Below are 23,930 nucleotides of genomic sequence, written 5' to 3' on the forward strand. Positions count from 1 at the left end.
GTTTATGACCTGGAACCCCCTGTACTTTCCCCAAGCTGGACTTCATATCCCATTGTCAGAGTTTAGGATTCTTACCACAGGAATTACCCTTGAGGAAATATCTGTTATCAGTGGATAACACCACAATATCAGTTGCATGGCCTCTTTCCAGAAATCCAGTTATTTTTCTACCGAAGCAGAAAAGCCTTTATTTGTTTAACTGTGTCTGAAGATCTGCACTGTGGTTGTTTTGAGGTTCAAGAAAATGTATGTCCTTTATAATGTGGACCTTGTATGGACCCTGGTCTTCCGTGGTACATTTCACTTGCATCCCATGGAACATATAATTTCACATTGCCCTATGAAGTCTGTAAATGTACAATAAATACAAAAATAGTACTTTATTGTCATGTGATAGTGTACTCTGCATGATAATTTTCTGTCACTTTGATAATCATAGAGAACGCAATTTGAAAAAAAACTGTATCGGAAGGAAGGCCGTCTCTGTGCTTTTTGCTTGTTGTAGCTCAAGCTTGTCTTTTGATCGTCTCAGGCAGAGAAAGAGCGGCTAACTGCAGAGGTCACTGATCTCAAACATAAGATGAAGTACGTCCAGGACCAGCTAACACCCCTGACCAAGCAAAGGGAATATCAAGAAAAGGAAATCCAGCGCTTAAACCGGGTAAAACACTGGACCACTGCAGCACCTGTGCACACACATGCAATAAATGGAGATAATAGTCGCTGCATTCTTTAACCACCCTGCACCTGTGGATGGAGGTCACAGCAGAATAGAAATACCACAGCTCTGTCTGAAAAAGGAGTGATACAGAGGAGGGATAAGTAAAATGTAGGACAGTGATGAGTAAGAAACAGGGCTGTTTGAGACACAACAAGTCTGAATTTAAGATTAGTCATCCCCGATGAAGGCCTTGGTTGTCTCAGAATCCCCTGCTGTGGGAGTTTTGTTGCCTTCTTCTAGAGTAAATTCTTTCATTGCAAGGGACCTGTGTCCTGCGAAACTTACAGTCCAGGCTGATGGTCTTTGCCTGCTAGGCTTCTCTATCCCTGCAAACATAACCAAGCACTGTGCAAAAAAAACAATTCTATAAATGGGAAAACTACGAAACATTCTGCTTTTTTTTACTTTTACACATGAGCCATCTGTACTCTAGTCGCTTCTATGGAAGCCTGTTTCCGCCAGGGAGTAAAAAAAAACAAATGCTCTATGGTATCTCAGAATTCCGACTCCATATCTCGCAATTGCGACTTAAAAACTCCGAATTACGACTTAAAATCAGCTCAGCTTAGCTCAGTTGGCAAGACCTGGGTTCGAGCCAATGATGTGAGGCACAAACTAGGGTGGGAGCGGCGAGGGCCCAAGCCCTAGAACCCGAATCGGTTACAATAACTAAAGGACAGACAATGAAATGTGGGCTGTTTCGAAGTTGCAAATGTGAGATACAAAGTCGCAATTGCGAGATACCATAGTGCGTTTTCTTTTACTCTTTGGCGGAAACGGGCTTCCATACACTTCACCGTTAAGCTGTGGTTTTTTTTAATAACTAGTCATCGACCCATTTTTGCTGTTTTGTCTTCAGGCCCTAGAAGAAGCGCTGAACCTGCAACCCGCCTCTGCTCCCCAGGCTCCTGTGTTCAGTAACCATGGCGATGGAGCGATGAACTTCAGGCGGCAGGAGCTCCTCACCCAAATAACAGTACTAAAGGAGCAGGTAGAGCCTTTTGCCAAGAATAAAGTGTAAATGAAGATTTAGGAAAACAGTAGGGGTGGGCGCCTGGTTTGACAGAAGCAATAGTTCCTCTACTCTGTTAAGGTTTCCCTCAGTGTTTTCAGTGTTTTCATTTTGCAGTTTTCATCTCCTCCTCTTATGCTGACAGGTTTGTAAGTTCAGAAACATTTGTTTTCACCTCTTATCAAAACACAGTGATTGGGAAATCCTGGGTACACCCCGAACAAAATTACATTTTTTTTTTATGTGAGGTATCATGCCCTTTTTACTCATTTCAGAACAACATTTCTAGAATTGCTAGACTAAACAGTGTAAAGCACGAATAGTAGGTCTGTAAATGCCCTTGCGTCCCCGCCAGGTGAAGATCTTTGAAGAGGACTTTCAGAAAGAGCGAAGCGACCGAGAGCGCATGAATGAGGAAAAGGAGGAACTGAAGCAACAGGTGGAAAGACTGCAGGACCAAATGACAAAGCTGACAAATCAGGTACGAGGCGTTGCTCTTCTCAGCAGAGAAGTTGTAGGAGTATGGAACCAACCAGACAGCCATGATGATGTGGCCGTTATCCTGGCTTCTTTCGAGAAACAGCTGCATGAAATCCTTTAGCTGCTAACTACTATATGGGCTAGATGGTCTCCTCTCCTTTGTTACTTTTTTTCTTACTGGTATATACTGCAGTTATAACTCGAGCTAACTCTTGCACATGATAGTGCTGTTGAATAAAACCTCTTTAGTCGGATGCTGTCAGATTGCTAGTTGGACTTGTTACGTGTTCAGTTGTGTCCATCAAATAAAAAAGCCAGAAGAAAATGTTGCAGCTGAGCTACTTGATATTAATTAGTATTTTTTTATGTGAGTTTTTAATTTGAGTTTCACTTTTGAGCTTAACAATTCATCCGGTTTGTTTTGTCAGATGTCCTTATTACATCACTACTTTACCTACATAGAAAATGAGTCAAAGTAATTTTAATTTGCCAGCCACAAGAAACAGATTAAAGTTTTGATTCTTATGTTCTAAAGTTTGGGTATGTTTGTTTGTGTAGTAAAGATTCTTCACTTCACGTTTGTCCCCAGTAAAGCTTACTGGTAGAATGAGGCATATGACATCATGGGAGTGTTAATAGAAGTCAGATGACTTAGCCCCTGAAGACACGGCTTTCAAGCACGACTCACACTTTCAGTTCTTTCCAGCAATTGCTTGAATATTTTAACATTTTACCTTTGTTGTTTGTCATTAAGGACTACTCTTGCTTTTGCTTTCTGCATTTGCCTGTTAACTATTATGTGTTTTTTCCTATTTTTTTCTTTTTCATTACAGTACTTCCACCACTTAGGAACATTTTAATACTTTTCGCAATAACGTACACAAATCAGAACTTTTATTTGATTGAGTCACTACAGTCTTGACATATGAAATCTGTTATTGTAATATTGCAGCTGGTGTTTCTTAGGTTTACCTTTTTTCATATTATGTTCTCACACTAACAACTTTTGCTAACCTGTTTATTCTTGTCTTTTAAATTTGGGCCTTTTGCTGTGTGTTTTTTTGTATTCGTTTGTATGAAGGCTTTTTTTTATAAGCAGGCCTGCATTCTAAACTCTGCTGCTTTTCCCCTCTTTCCATGCATGAATGTCTCAGTTGCGCCAGGCGCAGAGCGACTGTCAGAGAGAGCGAGTGGAGAGGTACAAACTGGAGAAACTTCAGAGGCATCTTAAGCAGGTACTCGATGTCCAAGCCACACAAATGCACTGTCGTTGAACAGAATGCACAGATTTCACTGGCTTTTTTGCTAGTGTGTTAATGTCATGGTGTATACACTTTCACAACTGTGAATTGTTTGAATTGTGAATTCAGCTCCCCTGTAAAGAATTTCCTTTTTTGCTGAACAAATCCTCGCATCTGCTGAAAACCTTTGTTTTACAGCTCACCTCAGCCAATTCATTGACCAGTAAGAATACACTCACACTAACACATACTGACAGCTTAGAGCAGGAACACAAAACCCCTTCTTCAGATGTAGAGTGTGATGTGTAAAGTTGTATTGGTAGGGACATGATGTGTGGGCATGGAAATGACATACCTTGATACGGTTCATCCATATTCCAGCCTGGCTAGAAACAATAGTGTTAGAAATAAATAATCATCTGAAATAGAGAATGGATTTAGTTGGATTTGAAACTCAAAATAACATATTCAATTATCGGCCAAATACATTCTTAACCAGCTTCATAGCTGTTACGTTATGATAAGTAGTGAAATGAAATCCGATTGTTCACTTTTCTTCTCATCACTATTATGCTGTCAGTATTTATTTGGCATATGCATTGTTCTCCATGGGTAAAATTTCCTTCAGTTAGTTATTAAGAAAGAGTTGCAAAGAAATTTGGATTTGTTTTTGAAAAACAGAGCAATTCCATTTCAAAATAGAAAAAACAAACCTTATGATTAAGGTGTTATGAGCAATCTTGAATGGACTGAGTTCTCACTGTAGCACCGGAGTAATGTCAAATGCCAAGGATGTCCTTGGCAGAGTTCTGTCTGGCTATTTAACGTTTTGGAATATCTGCACAGCCAGAGCACAGGTCTAGCAGTTCAGTTCTTAACCTTTTGTAGTGTTGTAATTGTTTTGTACCCAGTATAGCCAGTACTGAATATGTGATTAACAGGCTGAAAATCCACTGTTGGTAAGAGTAGGAGGCCAGCTGTCCTGTATAAATTCCACTCTTGGCCTCTAAGTGCCCCCATAATTCTGTTATGTAATGGGTGTAGAATGGGTCTTGTTTATAAAAGAGTTTTGAGGTCATTCAAGATGAAAAACAGTTGTAAAATACACATAATTGTCATCTGTGATGATCTACAGGACTTTCAGTTGAAGGGAATTGCTATGTAAGAAAGTAGCGTCTGGAATTTCAGTTTTTATACCCATGAGGTAATTTCTGGTGTTCAGCTCCCTCTTCTGGTTGTTTCTTGAAACGTTTCAGACCTGTTTGTAATTTTTCTGGCATGTTCTGGTTAATGAGCATAACCCATGTTTGTCTGTTACAAACAATAAACTCATATTTTGATTTAAAGTTTGACTGTTGCTTAAAAAGGAAGAAGAAAGCACCATATCTCCAGTAGTTTCAGCTGCTGGGACTTCTTTGGTGTCAATCTTCTCATGAAATATTGTTTGCAGTAAATTTCAATATAGTAATGCAGTATATTTGGTAAAACTTTGCTTCATTATAGGATAAATGCTGAAATGTGATCAGAGCTGCTACAAAAAATGTAGAAATAATATTTTTATGTCTTGATATTGTGATATTATGACTCAACATTAATTGCAGTCTTCAGTTATACTAAGTGTGTAACTAAGTAATACTAAGTATTAAGCGTACAAAATCTGAATGTCTAAGAATTATTGCAAAGTCTTTGTTGGCAATAAATCTGGACACCGTCGTAACAGTCTTGGCTAGTCATCACTATGGCAAACCAAAACACGGAAGAATAAACTTACTTAAACATTACTTAAATGAAGAATAAACTCAAATTACTTAAATTAACAGCTTAATGTAAATCTTTAAGTCAACCTCATATTCATCTTGATTGCTTAATTTTAATACTAATCCTAGTTTCCGGGGGTGTAGGGTAGCATACCATTCCAGCACTGAGCTGTGCACTGTGTATTGTCTTTCTGTAGGGACACGAAAGACGCACCTCAGACCCAACCACTGGATCAGTTAACCCTCCTGTGAGTCCCCCATACTGTGGCCCCTTTGTGCAGCCTGGGCACCAGGCCTTCGAAGGCTGGGGCATCCACTTCCCACCACGGGCAGTGCCTGTAGAGCATGGCAGAGACTTCCAGCCATTCCAGGCAGTAAGTATTTCCTTCGAACAAAGAGCTGTGAATCTGGGTGTTGCGGTGAGTACTATACACGCCTGGGTTTGATTCCAGCCTCAGGTGTCGGGATTGTATGGAGTTTGCAGAATCTCCTCACATAGGTTTCCTCCAGTTGCTCCAGACACATGCTGACTGAGTTTGATTGACTGTTCTATTTTGCTCTTTCCCTCCACTAACATCATCTTATCCAGGGAGAGGAGTCGTACCGCAGTACCTCAGTCCTGCTTTGTATAGTAGGGTAGTGGAATCGGTTCCTGCTCACAGCAGTCCTAACACTGGCACTTCTAGCCAGTGAGCTGGGACTGAAATAGTGGGAAAGCATTAACCCAGGTTATAAGTGGGCAGATGCAGGTCCTCCGCGATTGCTGGAGGTGGATTGATCTGAGTGAAATAAAGCAAAATGCTGAGCATTTGAGCAGACGATTCCATTCCAACAAGTTTAGATGGACGTCTTATTTAAGGAACGGGACAATAAAGGAAAAACTCGCTTTACCTAAGATGTTACAGTCTGGTTTGCATTAAATGTATTCATGCAATGCAACAGGTACTTGCTACATATAATTCTTTTAAATGGACTCTGTGGCCCAACACATAAAAATAGTTTGAAGTAAATACTCTTTAATTTTGTCTCTTGATGCACATTTTTCTTTTATGATGACTTACATGACATTTCAGATCACAAATGAAAAGAACAGGATATGCGCACAGTTTTAACAGTCAAAAATGTTAACAGACGATCTTCTTTAAGAACTGAGAAAGCAGGATTTCGCGTGCCATATTTTTGTTTTCTGTTCCTAGACAACACAGTGGTTTCTAAATTGTGGGTGTGTAGTTCCTGGTACCATGAAAAACATTGCTGGCAAAAAAAGAAAAAGTTGGAAACAAGTTGTACTTTTGCCTTTGCGTTCCATTCCCTCCTCCTGGGGCCCAGGGCAGCCCCGCTTGTTTAAACTGTAGCGTGAATGCTTGATGTCAAGGCACTGCCTGTCTTGAGTGTGCTGGTGTGGAGCATCAAGCCAAATCATGATAGGACTGGTGCCCCCTCAGCATTTGTTTTCCTGCCTTCTATATGACCTTCCAATGCTAGACTGCTGGCTAGGCCCCCTTGAGATAAGCCCACGGAGACCATGACCTTTGCCAATAATGGACGGATGACTGTCTTTGAGTCACCTCGACAAAGGGAAGGCAGTTCTCACAGACATCAGCAGATTCATTTTCTACTAGTGGTAACTGGTTGTCTCGGTGTTCCTCTGTTTCAGGGGGGCTTTGTCTGGCCTCCTTTCCATCCTCCTCGCAGTCCGAGGGGCCCCGGCGAGTCAACCCGACCTCCCCCAGAGAACACAGGCAAGTCTTTATGTCTCCTTTCTGCTGCTAAATTTCTGCTGCTTCCATCCTTGTGCACTGTGGTGGCTGAAGTGTTCAAATAAACAAGCTTGCAAAATGTCTTTAAGAAACTCTCATTCCCTGTACTGCTTAGGGAGCCTACAGAAAGCTGACAGGAGAGTTATGCACACACCCCAGGGTGAAACAATTCTTGAAGTGAATACTGACTTACCATTTGACACATTTATCATAGTACAGTAGCAAGAGCTTTTCTGTATTTCATTCACGATCTGGTTTTGAGTAAAAAAAAAATAGCTGAGAAAATAATTTTACCACTGTGTTTTTGAGTGATCGGAAGAGCACTCAACTGGGAACAGAACTATTTGCTGGAGTATGCTGTAGCCTACCCTTGAGCAACAGCACAACTGTGACTCTGAGCCATCTGTGTTGATTTGCAGCCTTGAGACCTGTCGGAGAGAGAGAGAAAGTGCAGGCATTCGGACAAGATCTTATCAAATAGATGTGAAGTAAGACTAATTTAGGAGATTTAGTTAAAGCAGGCAAAAGTTTAGAATTTGCTTTAGGGTTGCGGGGAGAAGTGGTTCTCCCATAAGTGGAAAGGGAAAAGTAGGTGAGGTTTGTCTTATGGTTAAGCTTAAAAGGGAGGAATGCAGTGCAGCTCTCCAGTCATTTAAAATTAGGTTTACTGGGTGAATGTGGCAAAGCAAAAACAGGTTACAGATCACGTCAGGGTGGGGAGGATTTTACACCAGACTCGATCCAGCCTTAACCCCAGTTTCACAATTCCTTGCTGTTTCTAATGGCCGCTTTATTCGGGTTACAGTAAAGGGGGTGCAGGCCCTGTAACAAGGGCTTTGTGGTCATAGGTCCTCCACTCCAGGCTACCAGCCCTTTCATGGTCAGTGTGGCCACCTATCCTTTCCTCTTTCAGCCTGCCTCTGCGGTCAGCATGATGGGGTGCTCGGTCTTTAATGTGCTCCAGGATCCGGACTGTGGTGAAAGGTGCTCAACAGAAGGAAGCTGGTGGTGTTGGCACTGTGGTCAGTTCTCCACTGAAGCGGTTTAATGCTTAACGAAATGGTCCGTCTTTTTGTCATTCCAGAACCGATGTCACCTGGTCTTGGGAAAAGTGAGCGACAGAATATTGACCCTGGAAAGCACTAGCGTTCTCTCTGCACACATAGATATGCGGTGCTATAGGCTGCAGTGGTTTTAAATGTAAGAAAATATAGTTTAATTAGATCTGTTTTACTGTAGGTAATCATTGTGCTTTTATTTTGTCAGCTGCTTTAAGTAAGTTGTACTCATCGGAAAATACAATTGTATAGATTTTTTTTCTGCTACTTTATCATTTACAATTTGCATGGAGGTATGTAATGTCACAAAAATGCTATTTTAAATTTGAAATAACATTTTTTTTCCTTCTTAGAAATTCTGCCTGGTATTTTGTTTCCGATCTCTCTGATGTGTGACATTGATGACATTACAAACATAACCAAGAGAATGATTTATTAACATATTTTGCAAACTATTGGATCATAAAATAATCCTAATTCCTGTAGCATATTTAATGGGGTACACCTGCAAGATTGCTACCATCACATTGCTCTGTGTTCCCATAACTTTCAAAGATTATTTTCTTTTTCAGAATTAGCGACTAATAATACAAGTGGCGTTTTCTTATTTGGAAGGTTGACAGAATTATTTTAAATGATTTTTTGAAGGCAGGTTAGATGGAAGATTTTGAAGAAATTGAAAACGTAATTTCGTTCATAGTTTGCAAAAGGTGTTTTCTAATTACCCGTCTTTGAATAATTGTATTGTTCAAGTTCTGTTGTCGTTCTTAGTGTTCTGTGTTCTATTTGTGTTGTTGTCATTGTCACCCTTAGTTTTGTATTTGAAGAAAACAACCAAAAAATGTCACTTTATAAATAAATAAGTCTCCTGATCATTTTAGAAATCTTATTGAAGATGAACTTGGAAACTGTTGAACTGAAACTGGGATGAAGAAACTTAATTATACAGGACAGCTGGATTCTCTCTTCTTCAGTTTTTATCCTGGAAGAGCTATTACCTAGATAAATCAACACTTCATTCCATGGAGTGTGATTATAATCTTTATTTATTGTGACATACATTTTTTTCCTAAAATGTACTTTCCTGTAATTTTAGTTTTGTTAAGTCAAAAGTTATTCTTTCTCAGGCATTTATGTATTTTACATAATAAATAGATTATTCAGATGTTACTTTGAGTTTTGTATGCATTTTTGTAGACATTGTTTGATATATAAAATATTCAGTCAATTTTTTTCATTCATAATGCTATGTAGTTTATATTTATTCAGTGTGACTCTTATATTTATTAGATATACTGTATATTAAATTCAGTGTGACTGAGCCATTCCTAATGATTCAATTCTAGCAAAAAAAAATTCATAGTTCTCAAGTAAAGAGAATACCTTTCACATTTTTCTGTTGATTATTCTTTGTGCCATTGAAGTACTTCAGTTCTTCTGCGACTTGTGGTTGTTGAAGATATCATCAATTTGAGAAAGGAGGAGGTCTTCTTGACATTGTTGTCAGTCTTGGAGTTATCATTGGTGAGAGGGTGAGGTGTTAGTGTCATTCCAGACCTTTCACAGATACAGTAATGTGGGTCACCTGAGATATCCTTTTTAGGTTCCTTGGGATTGTGTACTCAGTACATGCTTGCTATAACTTGTTGCACATAGGTGGACAAGGAATAACTAAAATAATTACTAGCAAAGCACACGTTGCAGAGTGATAGTTTTGTGCTGGTAAGTCTGAATAGTTTCCAAGCAAGCAAAAAGACAACAAAAGAAAACAGTTTAAATGCTTTATTGAACTGATAATACAAATCTGAATGGCCACAGATACAGGCAGGCGCGTTTGACAAAGTGGCATCACTCCGCAGGAAGTTCGGGGTAGCTTGAATGCACTAAAGAGCTGCTCCGATCCTGAGGGTTTCAGGTCAAGCCCCACAGGGTGTCTGCTTTCAGGCCTCACCTTCACTGACATGCCCACTTATAAACCAACGCCCCCTTGTCTGTAGCCTTCAGTGTTACGGAACAAAGCAAGCGACAGCAGGCACAAGTGACACAGAGTAGTTTTAACATTGCATCACTGGGACATTTTTTTTTTATTGGACATCTGTGTGCATCAGAGATAAGTTCACTTACAGTTGTAATTTCCCATTACCAAAATAGTTTGCGTTATAATTTCCATTGGTTGGGTGTTGGATTAGAACTTTAGTAACTTAAAACATTTAACATTTAAACATTTACATTTCTCTTTGGGTCAAGGTTGTTGCTAAACAGTTTACTATTATTATGTTTTGTTTTGTTTTGAAAATGTGTCTTAACCACACTTATTTTATGTGTGTATGTTAACAGGAGATTTCAAAATGGGGGGGTGACAATAAGAAACATTAGAATAGTATAACTGCGTTTAATGGAAAATTACTCTGGATGCAAGTACATGGGAACTTCAATTCTTCAACTAAGGACTTTCTAAGCTGTTTCACTGCAGGTGATGAGCAAAGCCGACTCCTTGATTATATTCAATAATGCAGTTCATTTACAATTAGGGAGCTGCCTGAGCCAAAATCTTGCAGTGACATAGATTGAAATGTCCAACATTTGAGTGACAGGGATGAAATTAGATTCTAGAAGGGGTTCTGTTTCTGAGGCAGATAGGTACTGTGGGGTCAACTTCATATTCAGGAAAAAGATTGTTGCCTTGCATTGACGATAAAACTGAGCTGAAAAAATATATATATACAGTAACGTTACAAAAAGCATAGGAAGCGTTATTAAGAGGCATGTACAGAGGATTTTATTTCTGTTAGTAATCTGACCATGTCCAGCTTGGCTTCTGTGTCTTCCTTTGGGCTCTGAAGTAATCCATGACGTCTTTTCTAACTACAGTGACACTCACCCTGGGGTACCAGCGTTTCACTACTCTGCCGTTAGGCCCCACCAGAAACTTCTCGAAATTCCACTTGATGTCATTCACCTTTAGGGGCTCCCAAAACAGTCTGTTGGTAGGATTTCCAAAGCTGTCACCAACGGGAGGACAGGCATTCTGTTGAAAACAAAACAACCTGTTTAACAGCTTGCTGCACTGCAATACCATGTTTGACCTGAGCTGTTTCTTATCTAGAAAATGGACACACACAGAAAAGTGGATTTTGTATCAGTATTGTATTTCCTGTTTATAGAGATGAGTGCAATAGAATGCTATCTAATAACACATCTGAGGCTGAAGCTGTCTCCTTTCTGAGTGGCCTGCACCAGCAATCCTGCAAGGTCTCACCTTGAGGAACGTGAACACGCTTTGTTCTTTTTGTCCATTTACATCTCCCTTTTGAAAGATCTCAAAATCAGGAACAAATCCATTCCCGGGCCGGACGTACCTAGAACACAAATAGAAGGTAATAACGATTATATGCGAGTTAGAACAGTAAGTAAAGCCTTCTGCCCATTTCAGGACACAAACATCTGGGTTCCTGCCAGTTGTGTCCATGGTAACTGTATGGTTCCTGCAGAATGCTTACTTTAATGTGGCCAAAAGTTCGCTGTTGTCTCCGGGTTCTTGCTTCCCAAACTGATTACAAGGAAAACCTAGGACGGTAAAGCCATAGTCCTTCAAGTCGTTGTGCAGTGCATTCAGATCTGACCAAAAAAAGAAAAAAGAATCATATTGAAAGAACAAAAAAGGCATGTTCCTTTGTCCTAATAAAGGAACTGAGATTTGCATAAGTATGAAAGGGAAATTCTGAGAATTGTGCCCATCTACTTCCAACTGTTAATAGTTGGTTAAGTCATGCATTACAAATCGGTTGTAAGTGAACTCTTGACTTTGTCAGGTGATTCGGTTGCTAAAAAACATTTGCCATCTGGTCAGCGGGAAGTTGAGTAAATGAGAGCTCTCTGAGCATCAAGTAATTAAATTACCCCTCACTAACATCTACTTAAAGCTTAAGAATGAGTAAAAAAAATGCTATTTTGTACCATGGTGGGGGGGGGAGAATATAATTGGACTTAAGAAAAAAAGGCTGGAATAGGAGCAAACCTGAACAAAATTGTTACTACCGTGTACAGTTGATCTATTTTTCATAATCATATTTGAAAAATGTTTTACATTTCTAAAATAAACAAGTTTACTCTCATGTTTTAAAAAAAAACACATTTACAAACGTTTTGGTACCGTCTGGAGTAATTTGCAGGGTGCAAGAATTTGAGTTTGTAAGCTTTTCCCATTAATATTTAACAGTACTTTCTAGACATATTCTAATGTTTTTACCTATGTACTGAAGAGTCAGGCCTCAGTAGGAAGCCACATTGACAACCAGGATGGTTTTCCCCCTGTATTTGCTGAAAGGGACGTATTGGCTCCCATTTAAAGTCATGGCACCATAATCATGAAAAGTGCCTTCAGCCGCACTGTCGCACGTAACCTGGAAAGCAATGCACATTCTTTAAGTGTTTAAATACATTTTTTTGTCAGTCTTTTAACTTAGAAGGGTCCATTCAAGACCAGGTGCTTTATTATAACAAATAGCTATGTTATGGTGTTTGAGAACATGTACGGTATGCAGTATCTGCGTAGCTGATGGCTGTGACTGCTTTGCATTACAGTGCTGAAAGCCTGCCAAGATGTCAGAAAATAAACCGTGGGAGCACTGTAAACATTTGTTTTTGAATAGTCCTTGAGATACTGATTGATCTGCTCAGGCACGTGTTGTGATTTGTGTAGGCCTACGAAAACAAGTTTTTATTGTTCGCTTACATTAATGAAATCCTACAGACTAGATCCAGTAATATACGTGTTCCATGTGCTTCAGTGTAAAACCACCCAGCAATGAATTCTAGCATATACAATAAAATATATAGTTACAGCATATTCAACTGAATGAACTAATTGCAGCTTGACATTGTCTTTGTCTCTCTTGACAATTGTATCTCAAAACAGGCCTCAGTAGTAGGTATTTAAACTGGACCTCTAAAAGAAGGCATCAGTGCATCTAGTCCTTATTGCATCACTATATTTTAGATATTTTGTCACGTGGTTGGTGTAAAACTACAAATGAAGCGCTATTCTTTGCAAAGAGGCCAAGAGCTGACTAAGTGTCAGTCGTGACTCGGGAGAGAGTCTCATTGGAGCTCTTGCAAAGCTCCCTGGCTGAGTTTTGCCACGCAGTTACTGTGGCAACCTAGGCAGCTGCCAGCAGCCAGTTATGAATTTGATTCATGTAAAAATACATTTTCATAGACATTTGTATTTGTGTAGATGGCTAAAAGAAGGCATTAGAAGTAGATAACATCCAGTGTTCATCCTAGAAAGCATACCTGTAAGTGCAAAGAAGACCCTGTGACAACGGACCATTTAGTGTTACCGTATATTAAGCCTGTGGACTTCTTTTTTTCTATGCTTTGACTATTTTGTTTCGTTCTTTCCACTGAAGCCCATGCATGGAGCTTCAACCTTCCCAAACCCTCTGAGTGTCGTAGTTGTTTTTCTTGCAGGCTAATAATGCAGGAAACTGGGAGTTTGCTGCATCTCAGATCTAAAATCCTTAATATCAGATACAGGTATAAGGTCCGTGTCTTCTGAAAGAGCTTGTGGCATTTGTACTTACAATGTTATTTATTTTGATGAATGCATACAGGCATTGTATTGCAAGAAAGCAGTTCTGTATTGTCAATTTTTGTGATGGCCAAAAAGCATCACAAATATATATAGTGTACTGTATGCATTTTCTTGCACAGTATCTTGAAGAAACCACCAATCAACTGTAGAAATTGTATAATTTTTGGGATAAACCTATTTTATGTATTGTGAATCACTTCTATTAAGGGTGCAGGGAGTCCAGGACATAATCTCTCCCTGCCCAGTAAGAGATCAGCTCCTGTTGATCCTGTTGCAGCTGAGAACTGAATGCTGTCTGATCCTGTGCCAGCATTGAATTCTGAATTTTGAACATGATCTTTTTAAAAAAAAAAACGATTTACTGCTTAACTACCTATTTAAATTTATATGAAGTATATTAATACGTTCATTTTACTGTTTTATAACATGATATTTAAACTCTACAACATACCTGAAACCAGTCTCTGTACAATTATCAAAACGCACGGCTGTAATGAATATTCACCCCTCGAAGAAGATGAACAACTGACATCTACGGTTATGTAATTCCAAAACACATCGAAGTAATATCCCAGACAGATATGACATGTTTTTACCTGCTGGTTTCCTGCTCCCAGACATGGCTCGAGAAAGCCCAAAAGAAGCAGGGCTAAAATCCAGTGCTTATCCTGGTTCCCCATTGCAGTGGGGCTCGTCTCTCTGCTGGCCCAGAGCTGGGGGTGTCTGGTGCTGATTTGGATTTTCCAGTGTCTTTATCACTGCCTGTGTTTCTCTCACTGACACCTAACAATGGCAGGAAGCCACGCATGACTCCAGATCAACCAATCCCCTGTTGATAAACAGTTTCTGAAGGTGGACCATGTCTGCTTTAACCCCTACCCTGTCAGTGAGCAAAAACCTACTGGGCACAGGATTGAAAGAGACACTAGAACCAGAACTAATAAGAAACTGCCTGAGAGGAACAAAAAAAAATTGTTGAGGATCTGTGTTAAGGCAAATAATATCAAATAATAAACAAATAATATCTGTGTAATGTAAGTGACTGAAAGGTTGCCTTCTTTTATTCTGTGTTTATTTCTAGTGATGAAAGGCATTAACTATACGAGTCTCCGAACACACTCAAGGGTAGCATTCTTAAAGTGCCTAGGAAACTACAGAACTGTACAGTGAGAAGGGAAAAAGGTTATTCCAAATTTGACTTAACTCCTCAGATTCCCTAAAACACCCGGAAATTCTCCCTCCAAATCAGGATCCATTTGTTCAAAAAACTGTTTCTAATAAACAGTCAATGTGAACAGTATTATTGTTGGCTTTGAATGGCTGATCAGTGACATTGTACTGATATTGGTAGTATGACTCAAGAGACATGGTTTTATATATGTTCCAAACAGGGTTTGTCCATAGAAAATCTCCAGCAAATAACTCCAGCAATGAAGGTTAATGGTGGCTGTTGACTTAACCACTGTATGCTAAATGTCTTTTCAGCTCTGGCTGTCATATTAAATACATTGTAGGTGTAATAGCTAGGGCACAAATTCAAAATATCTTATACAGTATATATTTTAAAATATGTTGAAAGTGCTTATACAAACCTATAAATATAATACTAAATGCTTTTGCTTGTCAGGATTCATAAAGGAATTAAGATGATTCAGTTGTTTGTCACAGCTTTGCCTTCTGGAGGTCAGTTTTACATGACTTTTTAACATAAACACGCGCCTGTTATTTGAGAGCCGAAACATGCCTGTTCTCGAAGGGACCAAAGGTATCATAGGATGTGACCTCGACTTGACCGTCCGTTCACCGGTCAAGCAAACATGGAGAAAAAAAAGCCACAAGCTCTTTATTACAGTTCATCAAGCTGTGTGTACAGATCAGTAATCTCATTATACTCACCCTCGCCCTCGGACTGGTCTGTTTTCAGGCAGGCAGTCCATCACAAATGGTGGTCTTGTGTGTGACTTTTCTTATCGGTAGTTCTGTTAGTTTTCTTCCCTGGTGAAGCAATAGTGGTGGCTATCCTGAGAGCCACGTCTTGTTGACAGATTATCTGATGCAAAATATTCAACACTGACCGGTTGTCTGCCATGAGTAAACAATAGTATTTTTAGTAGTAATTGTAAGTGTCATTTTTCCTTAATATACTAGCTTTGTATGATGTTATACAGGACATTGCTGTTAATTTAAGGAATCAAAATCCAAAGTGTTTTTTTTAGAGGAGCTAGATAAAGGTTGGAGGTTTACACTGAATAGGTAAAAATGTGACATTTATAGTATTAGAATTGCAAAAATCAGTACAAATATTTCCAGATAGTCTGTAAATTTGTGTTTTATTTAAAATTACAGTAGAACTAAGAATTTTAGTTCTTCATCAGAATTTTAGTTTGGTTTTATTTTAGTTAAATGTAGTATAAAATGATGCACAAAACCAACATTTGACCTGCTGGCATAAAATGTCCTCGATTATGTAACAGCCCTCACAATGAGAGTGGTTTGAAGTCACAAAAATTGTGAAAAAGCTGTGTCCTTGTCACTGAAGATTACACATCATCTTTAAGATGACAGAAATTATATTTCAGTGTATAATCTTCTTAGTGGGAAGATCACAGAGAGAGCATATTGTCTGGCTGAAAGGGATTGAAGCCAGATGTTTTTCTTCAGATGGTGTTAAAAATCACCTTTTTCTGTGATGGTACGGGTCTCTTTGTATGCTTATATTTGCTAATCTAATTTTAGCACTATTAAATTTAAACAAAATAAAAGGACTTCATAAACACTTACATAAATAAAATGTTATTTTCTTTTCAATCATGATAAGCTGAAAAGCAATTAAGTCAAACTACCCTGTTTCCCTACCATAAATTCTTCTAAACTAAACAAGGATGATCCCTGTATCAGCTTCTTTAGAATAAAAACCTTTTGACCCATAATCCTACATGCTAAACACAATTTAGTCATTAATTTAGTTACACTATTACTACTATTTTTAAAATTGTTTAGCTTTTTTTATCAGGCTCTCTGCTTGTGCAGGGAGAAATAACAGTATGAGGTGAGAATAACTGGAAATATACCGTAGCAGGAAGGTAATTTTGCTGTGCCCTGACCTTTTGTGTGCTTTGAAACTGAGAAACTGAGAGATTTCTTGAGATACTGTAAAGTTTTCATAGACTGTTTGGAATTTCTTATACAATAGTGACACGTCAGAACTCAGTTCTCTGAGACCAAAAAGTCTTCATTGGAGCTCTTAAGTTTCTTTTACAGATTACACTATGGGCTTTGTTTTATCAGACTTGCTCATGAAGAAAGTCTAAAACAAATACCTACTGTAGGGATGTTATTGGTACTTTCTTATCTAGCCGTGACCTCAAAGACAATATAGTTCAGTATCTTTGTGCTGACACTTCACTAAATTTTGCTGGCAAATTAGCCATGAAACGCCTTCTAAATATATCTCACGGTGTGATCCAACTGATAGAGCTAGTGTTTTCTGACATCTTATTCCCAGAAGTCACAAGTCTGTCACTACATTCATAATGTATTTTTGCCACTAGACAGCTATTGTGAAGTACTTACTGTAGTTTATATTAAACTGTATATATACATATATGGATATTAACTTTTGACACTGCAAATAATCTGAATAAAGCTAGTATCACTGGGCTATTTTCCTAGAATACAGTATTGTATTTTTTTTTGTGGACAAACATATTTTTGAAATGACTGAAACCAAGACTAAACACCCAAATTTTAAAAATAAATCTTATTTAGCCCACTGTCAAAATTTTGACCTACTCGTGTTAAACTTCAGTTACAGTATAACGATGATAACTAAATGGGCGATGCTGGCGTTGCCTGTGGACGATCATATAGAAGCTTCCGCGCTCTTTAGTTTCCAATTTGCGGTGATGTCTGCCGCTGGATGTTTGAAACCCGTTGTTTCCCAGCCGTGTGCTTCTGCTGATTTTGTACTCTGACACCGGAAAGAAACACTTGTTTGCAGTGTTACCATAGTGCTTGCTGGTGTACCTCTCACTTAAGAAGACATGGATGGTTTCAGGTACTGGATAGCTAGGGTTAGGGTTTGACAGACGTTGGAAGGCGATGTAATTTGTTTAGGAAGCTTTCTGAGTTTTAAGAAGGCTAACGGTGTCCCACGATATTGATGTCTTGAGATCTGTACAAGGTGTGATGACTTTGGCTGAAGCACCACCTTCTGGTTCAAGGAGTGTTTGCATCTCGTTCTTCCTTTTAAAAAACAAGCTGATCAACAAATTAATGTTCAACACATTAAAAGGTGTTCTTAGGATACCATTATATAGTTCAAGAAAGTATTGTTCAACTTTGCCATTAACTGTTAGCCTCTTGATGTCAGTTTAAAAAGAATTTCAACAGCATTCTGATTAACCACCAATAACTGAAGTTAATTTTGAACAATCAGTAAAAAGTGTAGCTTTGTGTAAATGATCTTGTCTGCAGACAATCCAAGCAAACCTGCTCTTATGTGCATCCTGCATACTTTAGGTACTGAGTTCATAAGAAATTCAAAGGCTCTTAAACTCAAAGCTGAGACAGAAAGTACTGTAGAAAGCAAGCTAACTTTCTACCCTGTTGAACTGCTCAGTTCACACGAGAGCTTCGTTTTCTAAAACTTCAAAACAAGACTTTACTGTCTCAGTGGCACTAAAGGCTTACTGTCTTAAATGCTCTGAAATTGCCAATAATGATGTCACTTTAAATTTCAGTGACACTTTTGTCACCAGTATTGTTTTAAATATTTGGGCATTTAGAAAGTGCATTCTCCATTTGCAAACGAAATATCAACAGATCAGTATTTGTCAACAAATTAAGAACTTTTATCTTGTTAAACTTTTGAAACCCATCCATCAATTGCAGCAAGGTTGTTGTTAATTTTTGCCTATGAAGGAATGATATGAGTGGTCTTTAGAGGAAAAGCGCATTGCCAAGTACCTCTGGCAACACCAGTCGTGTCGGTTCACTTTTATTTGAATTGGCAAGCAAATCTCTCTGATATGGGGCAAATATTTAAACCTTTTAATTTTACTTGCAAAAAACATTAACAGGATTGAACTGGTCCTGGAAGGATTTACATAATTATTCCCATCTGCGTTCACTGAGTAGAAGTTAGATGCAAAGATATCAGCTGAAACCTCTGAGCTACACTACTGTTTTTTGCAGGAAAGATCCAATTATTTCTATCAAGAGAGATCATTTAAGCATTATGCTTATGGAAACCTGAAAATCCATTAAGTTATCAAAAGCAACTTTTTTTTTTACATAGTAGAATTACAGTGGAGAAGGACGGTTAAAGACATTCATGATTTTGAGAATGTCTAAAATGTGTCAGCTTACAAAACCCCTGTGTCATAAATGGTTTCTCTCATGATTCAAAGTGAAAATGAAGAGCAAAACCAAGCCAGAGACAGCTAGACTATTCTAGAAAGCAGATAAAAGAAGATGATTGTGAGATAGCTATTGACGTCATTTAAACAAAGCATGAAGTACAGTGGTTTTGCTGTGAATGCAATACGTTTGGCTGATCTTTTAAGTATTTTTTTTTTCATTTTTATATAGTACATCACTATATAAGCTACACTACATTAAGCTTGAACTCAAATTAGAAGCAGCACATTTTAAAAAATTACTACTTTAATTCTAGTATTATACAATCCTTTTTTGTCAAGTTTAGTTACTAAAGTTATTAGGATTACGATAGTTAATCTGATTTATCCTTCACTGGTTTATTTGTTTTTTAAACAGAAAGTATACTTGAAAACAAAAGAGAGAAACTCAATTTTAAAGTTGAACTGTAGTTCTTGAAGGGAGTAATTCTCCCAGATGTTAGACTACAGCCTTTTATTCTTACTGATACATATACTGTATACTATATCTTTCATGATGTTGTATATTCATGATGAGAATCAAATTGCTGAAACCTCAAGCACCTTATTTATACATTTACAGTATTTGAAAATGTTAGATCATCTTAACCAGCAGGTTGCTTTTTTTCCAATATGGAACCATAGTAAGTACAGTACAGTTTCATCAATATATGACAGTTTTGGGGGCAGCTTTTGCTCTTCGAAGTTTCAGGCCCAGGGTTATGTAGCAGTGTTGTTCTTCAAATGTCATCTTCTGTTGACTGGCATTGAGATGCTAAAAAATCTGCAGTTTCTTTAAAACAATAGACTTGTAGGTTTTGCACTGCTTGACCAAATGACAGAGCAAAGCTGTGAAATAAAAAGGCACATTTACAAGAATTGTTTTCTTCCCAAATTGGCTAGGTTAATGGGTAGGTCTTTTCTAAATGGTTCCTGTATCTGTGCGCCTTGTGCCCTGTACTTCCACCACAGGTTCAAAGTTGTCACACCCCTTACCTGTAATAGGAAACTGTTTGGTAATCAATGGAGGGATACAGTACAATTACTATTGTTGAGAATACTTTGGAATCTATAAACCATGTGGTTTTATTGCAGTTTTTGCTCTGTTTTGTTTTTCTTCTGAGTTCTATCTTTCCTCGTCTGTTTTCATTCTTATCACAAAGTGGCTAAATCTGAGTATCGTGTGGAATGTAGGCGAGTCAAGACCTCAGGTTTTAACACCACTGTCCAAAAATAGTAAACCGTTGACTTTTAATGCTACAGCAGGAATTTCCATGACAAAAAAAAGATCAGGCAATAATTCAGGTCTAGCGCCGACACTACAGGTTTTCGTACGAAGGCCAACCTTGCCTCAACTTGTCTGGAACTGTGTAATCTGTTTTTCAGAGCTGTACATTCTTAGTGTCCATATCCAGGATCCGGAAATAAAACCCCTCTCTGTTCACTATAAGAACTGATATGAGCATTATTTGAGTTAAAACCTAATGCAGGATTTCCTTGTTCTTTTCCAGGAGCAAAACACGCCTGCTGGTCTTGTTTCAACCAAGCACTCCGTTACACAATTGAACCCTTAATTGACTTAATAACAGGATTAATTTGAACTGTTTGATTTTTAGCTCTTAAACATGTTTGAGGTTGTCTTTTAACTACAGCATTTTGGAAATAAAATAATAAAAATCTAAACGGAGAAAAGTCTGATCAAGCAACTGTTAGTTCAATTGAAGTTTCGATTAAGTAATTAAGCTCAGCTGTAATCAAATCAAGCAAATGTGTGTGACGCCCCCCAGATATGTTGTGAGCTGACAGTTATTATTAATGCATTTTAATTTTTATTTTATTGGATTGAATACACTTCCATGTTATTTACCTGGAGTCTGTAACCAGACAAATGAAGGATTTAACACACAGTTAAGTTTAATTAAAAAAAAATGTTTTAAGCTGCAATTCGTAAGCTGATCTACTTTCCACAGAGAGTGTTTCCCAGCCTGTACAATGGAAGACTGAAAGTAAGAAAAAAGAGAAAAAAAAAATCCTGTTTAGGAAGAATACAGTATATTGCATCCTACTTTTGAATCAGATAAACCATTCTTTTAACACTTTCTTTTGTTCTGGATTTTCATTCACAGTGCTTACACATATACACAAAACAGAATAAAAGAATGAATGTATCACACGTTCCTTGCACAATCTTGCATTTGAATGACATGCTATAACAAGCTGCAGCATGGTGAATTTATGCAAATACATTTATCTATCAGCTATCTGTCCTTGTCCATTTATTTTGACAACAAAGAGCCCAATTTAATCGATAATACAGAAAATTGACTAATTAATGACTACAGCTTGTTGAGAAAGGGTAGGCTGATATTTATTTATTGTAGCGGGACACCAGCATGAAGTCCTGAAATGAAAGCACCTGACATGAACCCTTGAGGCAGACAAGTAAATTTGTGTCATCATATTGTGCAATCAGGATTTACTGCAGGCTGTTTGGGGAGAAGTCAAAACTGCAAAGAGCTGTATCATTTCCTAACTATACCTACAGTAGGTCAATACTTAATCCCCTTATTCTCCATTCCTGCTATTACAATAATGGGTAAGACAATCTTCAGAAAAGGTGTTATGCTCTTTACTCTCTAATGAGGTGTCTTTTACCCTTCATGTTAAAGTTGTGTTTTTCAGTATGTGTTTTATCTTTGACACAACTGTATGGTACATTAAAAACTGCATCTAGTGAGTATGCATTTATAAAGAGGCAAAATACCATTATTATCATATCAAAAGTATCTGTGATTGACAGAGACAGGGTTTGAGGAAGATGTTTATTGTACTGTGTAAGATACTGTAAACACTTGCTTCCTGTTTACAGAGCTTATCAGCAGTACTGTATGTATGGTATAAACAGAGTGCAGAGGCTTCCTGTGAGAGACTCTGGAGGAAAAAGACCTTGTCACACAGCACTGTGTTTTCGAAGATGCCAAAAGCAGGAACAAGCATATGTGTAACTACACAAGTTAAAAGCACAAGAGTTACACATTTGATTGTGCACTGTAAGGTTTTGCTTTTCTTACAGTGACTGAAACTGTAGTAGGGGTAGAAACTAAGACTGCCGTTTAGTACAAGTGACATTTCATTTAATAATAGTTTTTTTTTTGGTTACCAGTTTTATTCTGTTCAATTCGAAGCCTGACAGCTCACCAACAAATCAATCCAAAAGTTGCATTTATTAGATATCTTTGACCTTGTGCACAACTGACTGGCAGATTGTGAATTAAGAGGACAAGGGTATTGTGCACTTGCCCACAGAACAGAAAACTGGCAAAACAACAGAGATAGTGGGGAAAAACACGTTTCTTATGTAAACAGCATGAAGCCATCTTGGCAATTAATTGCTCACTTCAGTACCCTTTATAGTACCTTGCTTCCCGCAGCTGGCTGGAATACAGTGCACTGGCAAACATTTTTTGTTCTTGTTTACTCTTCTTTTTGTGAAATATTCCATAGAATCGATCATATTTAATAGTTTATATTGTCAGTTTCATATAATTTCCTCCATCGCCTGTACATCTAATAATAAAATATAAAAGACCGTAAAGACTGCAGTTTAAAAGCAAATGTCCTGCATTATAAGCATTTTTAATGCTGTTTGTACTGTAACTTTACTGTAAAGACTGCTTTTTGATAGCAAATGGTCTGCTTTATAAGCATTTGTAATACTGTTTGTACCGTAACTTTACAAAAATAGCATAACATAACCATCTCTCTCAGTTCGGACAGAAACAAAGTGTTCTTTGGTTTGGGATGGAAATGTATCCCATTCATATGCCAAAAACAACTTCTTCTTCATACCTTGCACTGTCCCTTGACTCGAGAACCCCTTTAGAATAAACTGTGTATCCCAGCACAGTTCAATTGAAGCAGTGAGGTCTTAGCATTCACCAGACAAAATCTTATTAGCAGGCACTTAAGTTCATCTTCCTGAAGCAATCATGTAGGATTAATCATGTAGTTGTGAGTAGAAACAAAACCTAGAGGTAAACCACCAGTGTGTACGTCCTATCTTATTGCAGGAAGAAAGGATGCCTTTTTTCGAATGACTACGATCCTCTTATATGGTGTGCAAAATTCTTGCAGCAGTCTGGAAGATCCCTTTCAAGGCTCTTGCATGCTTGCGTCAGACTCACATGTTCTGTGAACAAACAGCATGTGGAACTTTTTGGCGTTGTTCTGCAGAAGAAGGACTGTTCATTCATGCCGGAGTCATTCAATCTCATTTCTGCTTGGGTTAGTCCGAATCCTGTAGATTATAACGGACACCGCCGGACACAGTAACAGGGAGGTCATAACCACAATCGTGGCCAGAATGACCAGGACAATGGCCCAGAGGTCCAGAATGTGTTGTGGTTGCACTGGGTTTTCCATCACTGGGCTTTCCATGATATTGACGGACACTGGCTTCCAGCCCTTTAAAAATAAAATCAAAAAGAATAAGACAGATTTGTAATGGGATCATTAATGTAAAACATTATTAGTGAAACTCATCTTCACTATCACAATCATCTGGATGGGAGTGTGGAGCAACGTTAGGGTTCTAGACTACTAACTGGAAGACAGGAGCAAGTTATTCTTTGAAACAGATCACTTGGAGCTACTTCAAACAAATAATTGGCAGTAACATAAAACCCAAAAATAATTCACCTTGCAAAAAAAAATGGAAATATGTTTCAGAGCTGAAGTACATAACTTGTAGCTCTCCCTAGACCTCCACATCCAACTAAAGACGAACTATTAAGGCAGTGAATGATTAACTCTTCCCATCGATCTTGGTGTTACTGTACATCAGTCCTAGCTCGGGAATGAGATTTTAGACACCTATGACGTCAGTCTGCTGATGTCAGTTTGAGCA

The 23,930-nt window shown here is 38.2% G+C and overlaps 2 protein-coding genes across 5 annotated transcripts in view; one reads left to right on the forward strand and one right to left on the reverse strand.

Annotated features, from left to right (window-relative positions):
- The window catches only part of tnip1 (TNFAIP3 interacting protein 1), a 31,644-nt gene extending 22,445 nt beyond the window's left edge, over positions 1 to 9,199 (forward strand). For 2 of the 3 annotated variants that reach the window (XM_015349791.2, XM_015349790.2), the window contains exons 12-18: positions 533 to 661; positions 1,581 to 1,712; positions 2,089 to 2,214; positions 3,368 to 3,448; positions 5,409 to 5,585; positions 6,869 to 6,953; positions 8,056 to 9,199. In XM_015349791.2, coding sequence (XP_015205277.1) covers positions 533 to 661; positions 1,581 to 1,712; positions 2,089 to 2,214; positions 3,368 to 3,448; positions 5,409 to 5,585; positions 6,869 to 6,953; positions 8,056 to 8,117 — 792 coding nt within the window. In that variant the 3' untranslated portion in view covers positions 8,118 to 9,199. The remainder of the gene's footprint in view (positions 1 to 532; positions 662 to 1,580; positions 1,713 to 2,088; positions 2,215 to 3,367; positions 3,449 to 5,408; positions 5,586 to 6,868; positions 6,954 to 8,055) is intronic. The other variant, XM_015349792.2, reaches the window with a different exon arrangement.
- A 597-nt stretch (positions 9,200 to 9,796) lies between these two features.
- gpx3 (glutathione peroxidase 3) lies at positions 9,797 to 14,394 on the reverse strand. Of its 2 annotated transcripts, XM_006632048.3 has the most exons (5): positions 14,222 to 14,394; positions 12,279 to 12,432; positions 11,530 to 11,647; positions 11,289 to 11,388; positions 9,797 to 11,057 (listed from the first exon to the last, which is right to left on the reverse strand). In XM_006632048.3, exons 1-5 carry the CDS (start codon positions 14,303 to 14,305, stop codon positions 10,818 to 10,820), a joined length of 696 nt encoding a protein of 231 aa, XP_006632111.2. In that variant the 5' UTR covers positions 14,306 to 14,394; the 3' UTR covers positions 9,797 to 10,817. The 2 variants fall into 2 exon arrangements, with proteins under 2 accessions (XP_006632111.2, XP_069052267.1); XM_069196166.1 differs by lacking the exon at positions 12,279 to 12,432 and having other exon boundaries at positions 14,222 to 14,370.
- Positions 14,395 to 23,930: the final 9,536 nt, after the last annotated feature.

This window comes from Lepisosteus oculatus, chromosome 11, assembly GCF_040954835.1.
Source record: "Lepisosteus oculatus isolate fLepOcu1 chromosome 11, fLepOcu1.hap2, whole genome shotgun sequence".
Classification (NCBI taxonomy): Eukaryota; Metazoa; Chordata; class Actinopteri; order Semionotiformes; family Lepisosteidae; genus Lepisosteus; species Lepisosteus oculatus.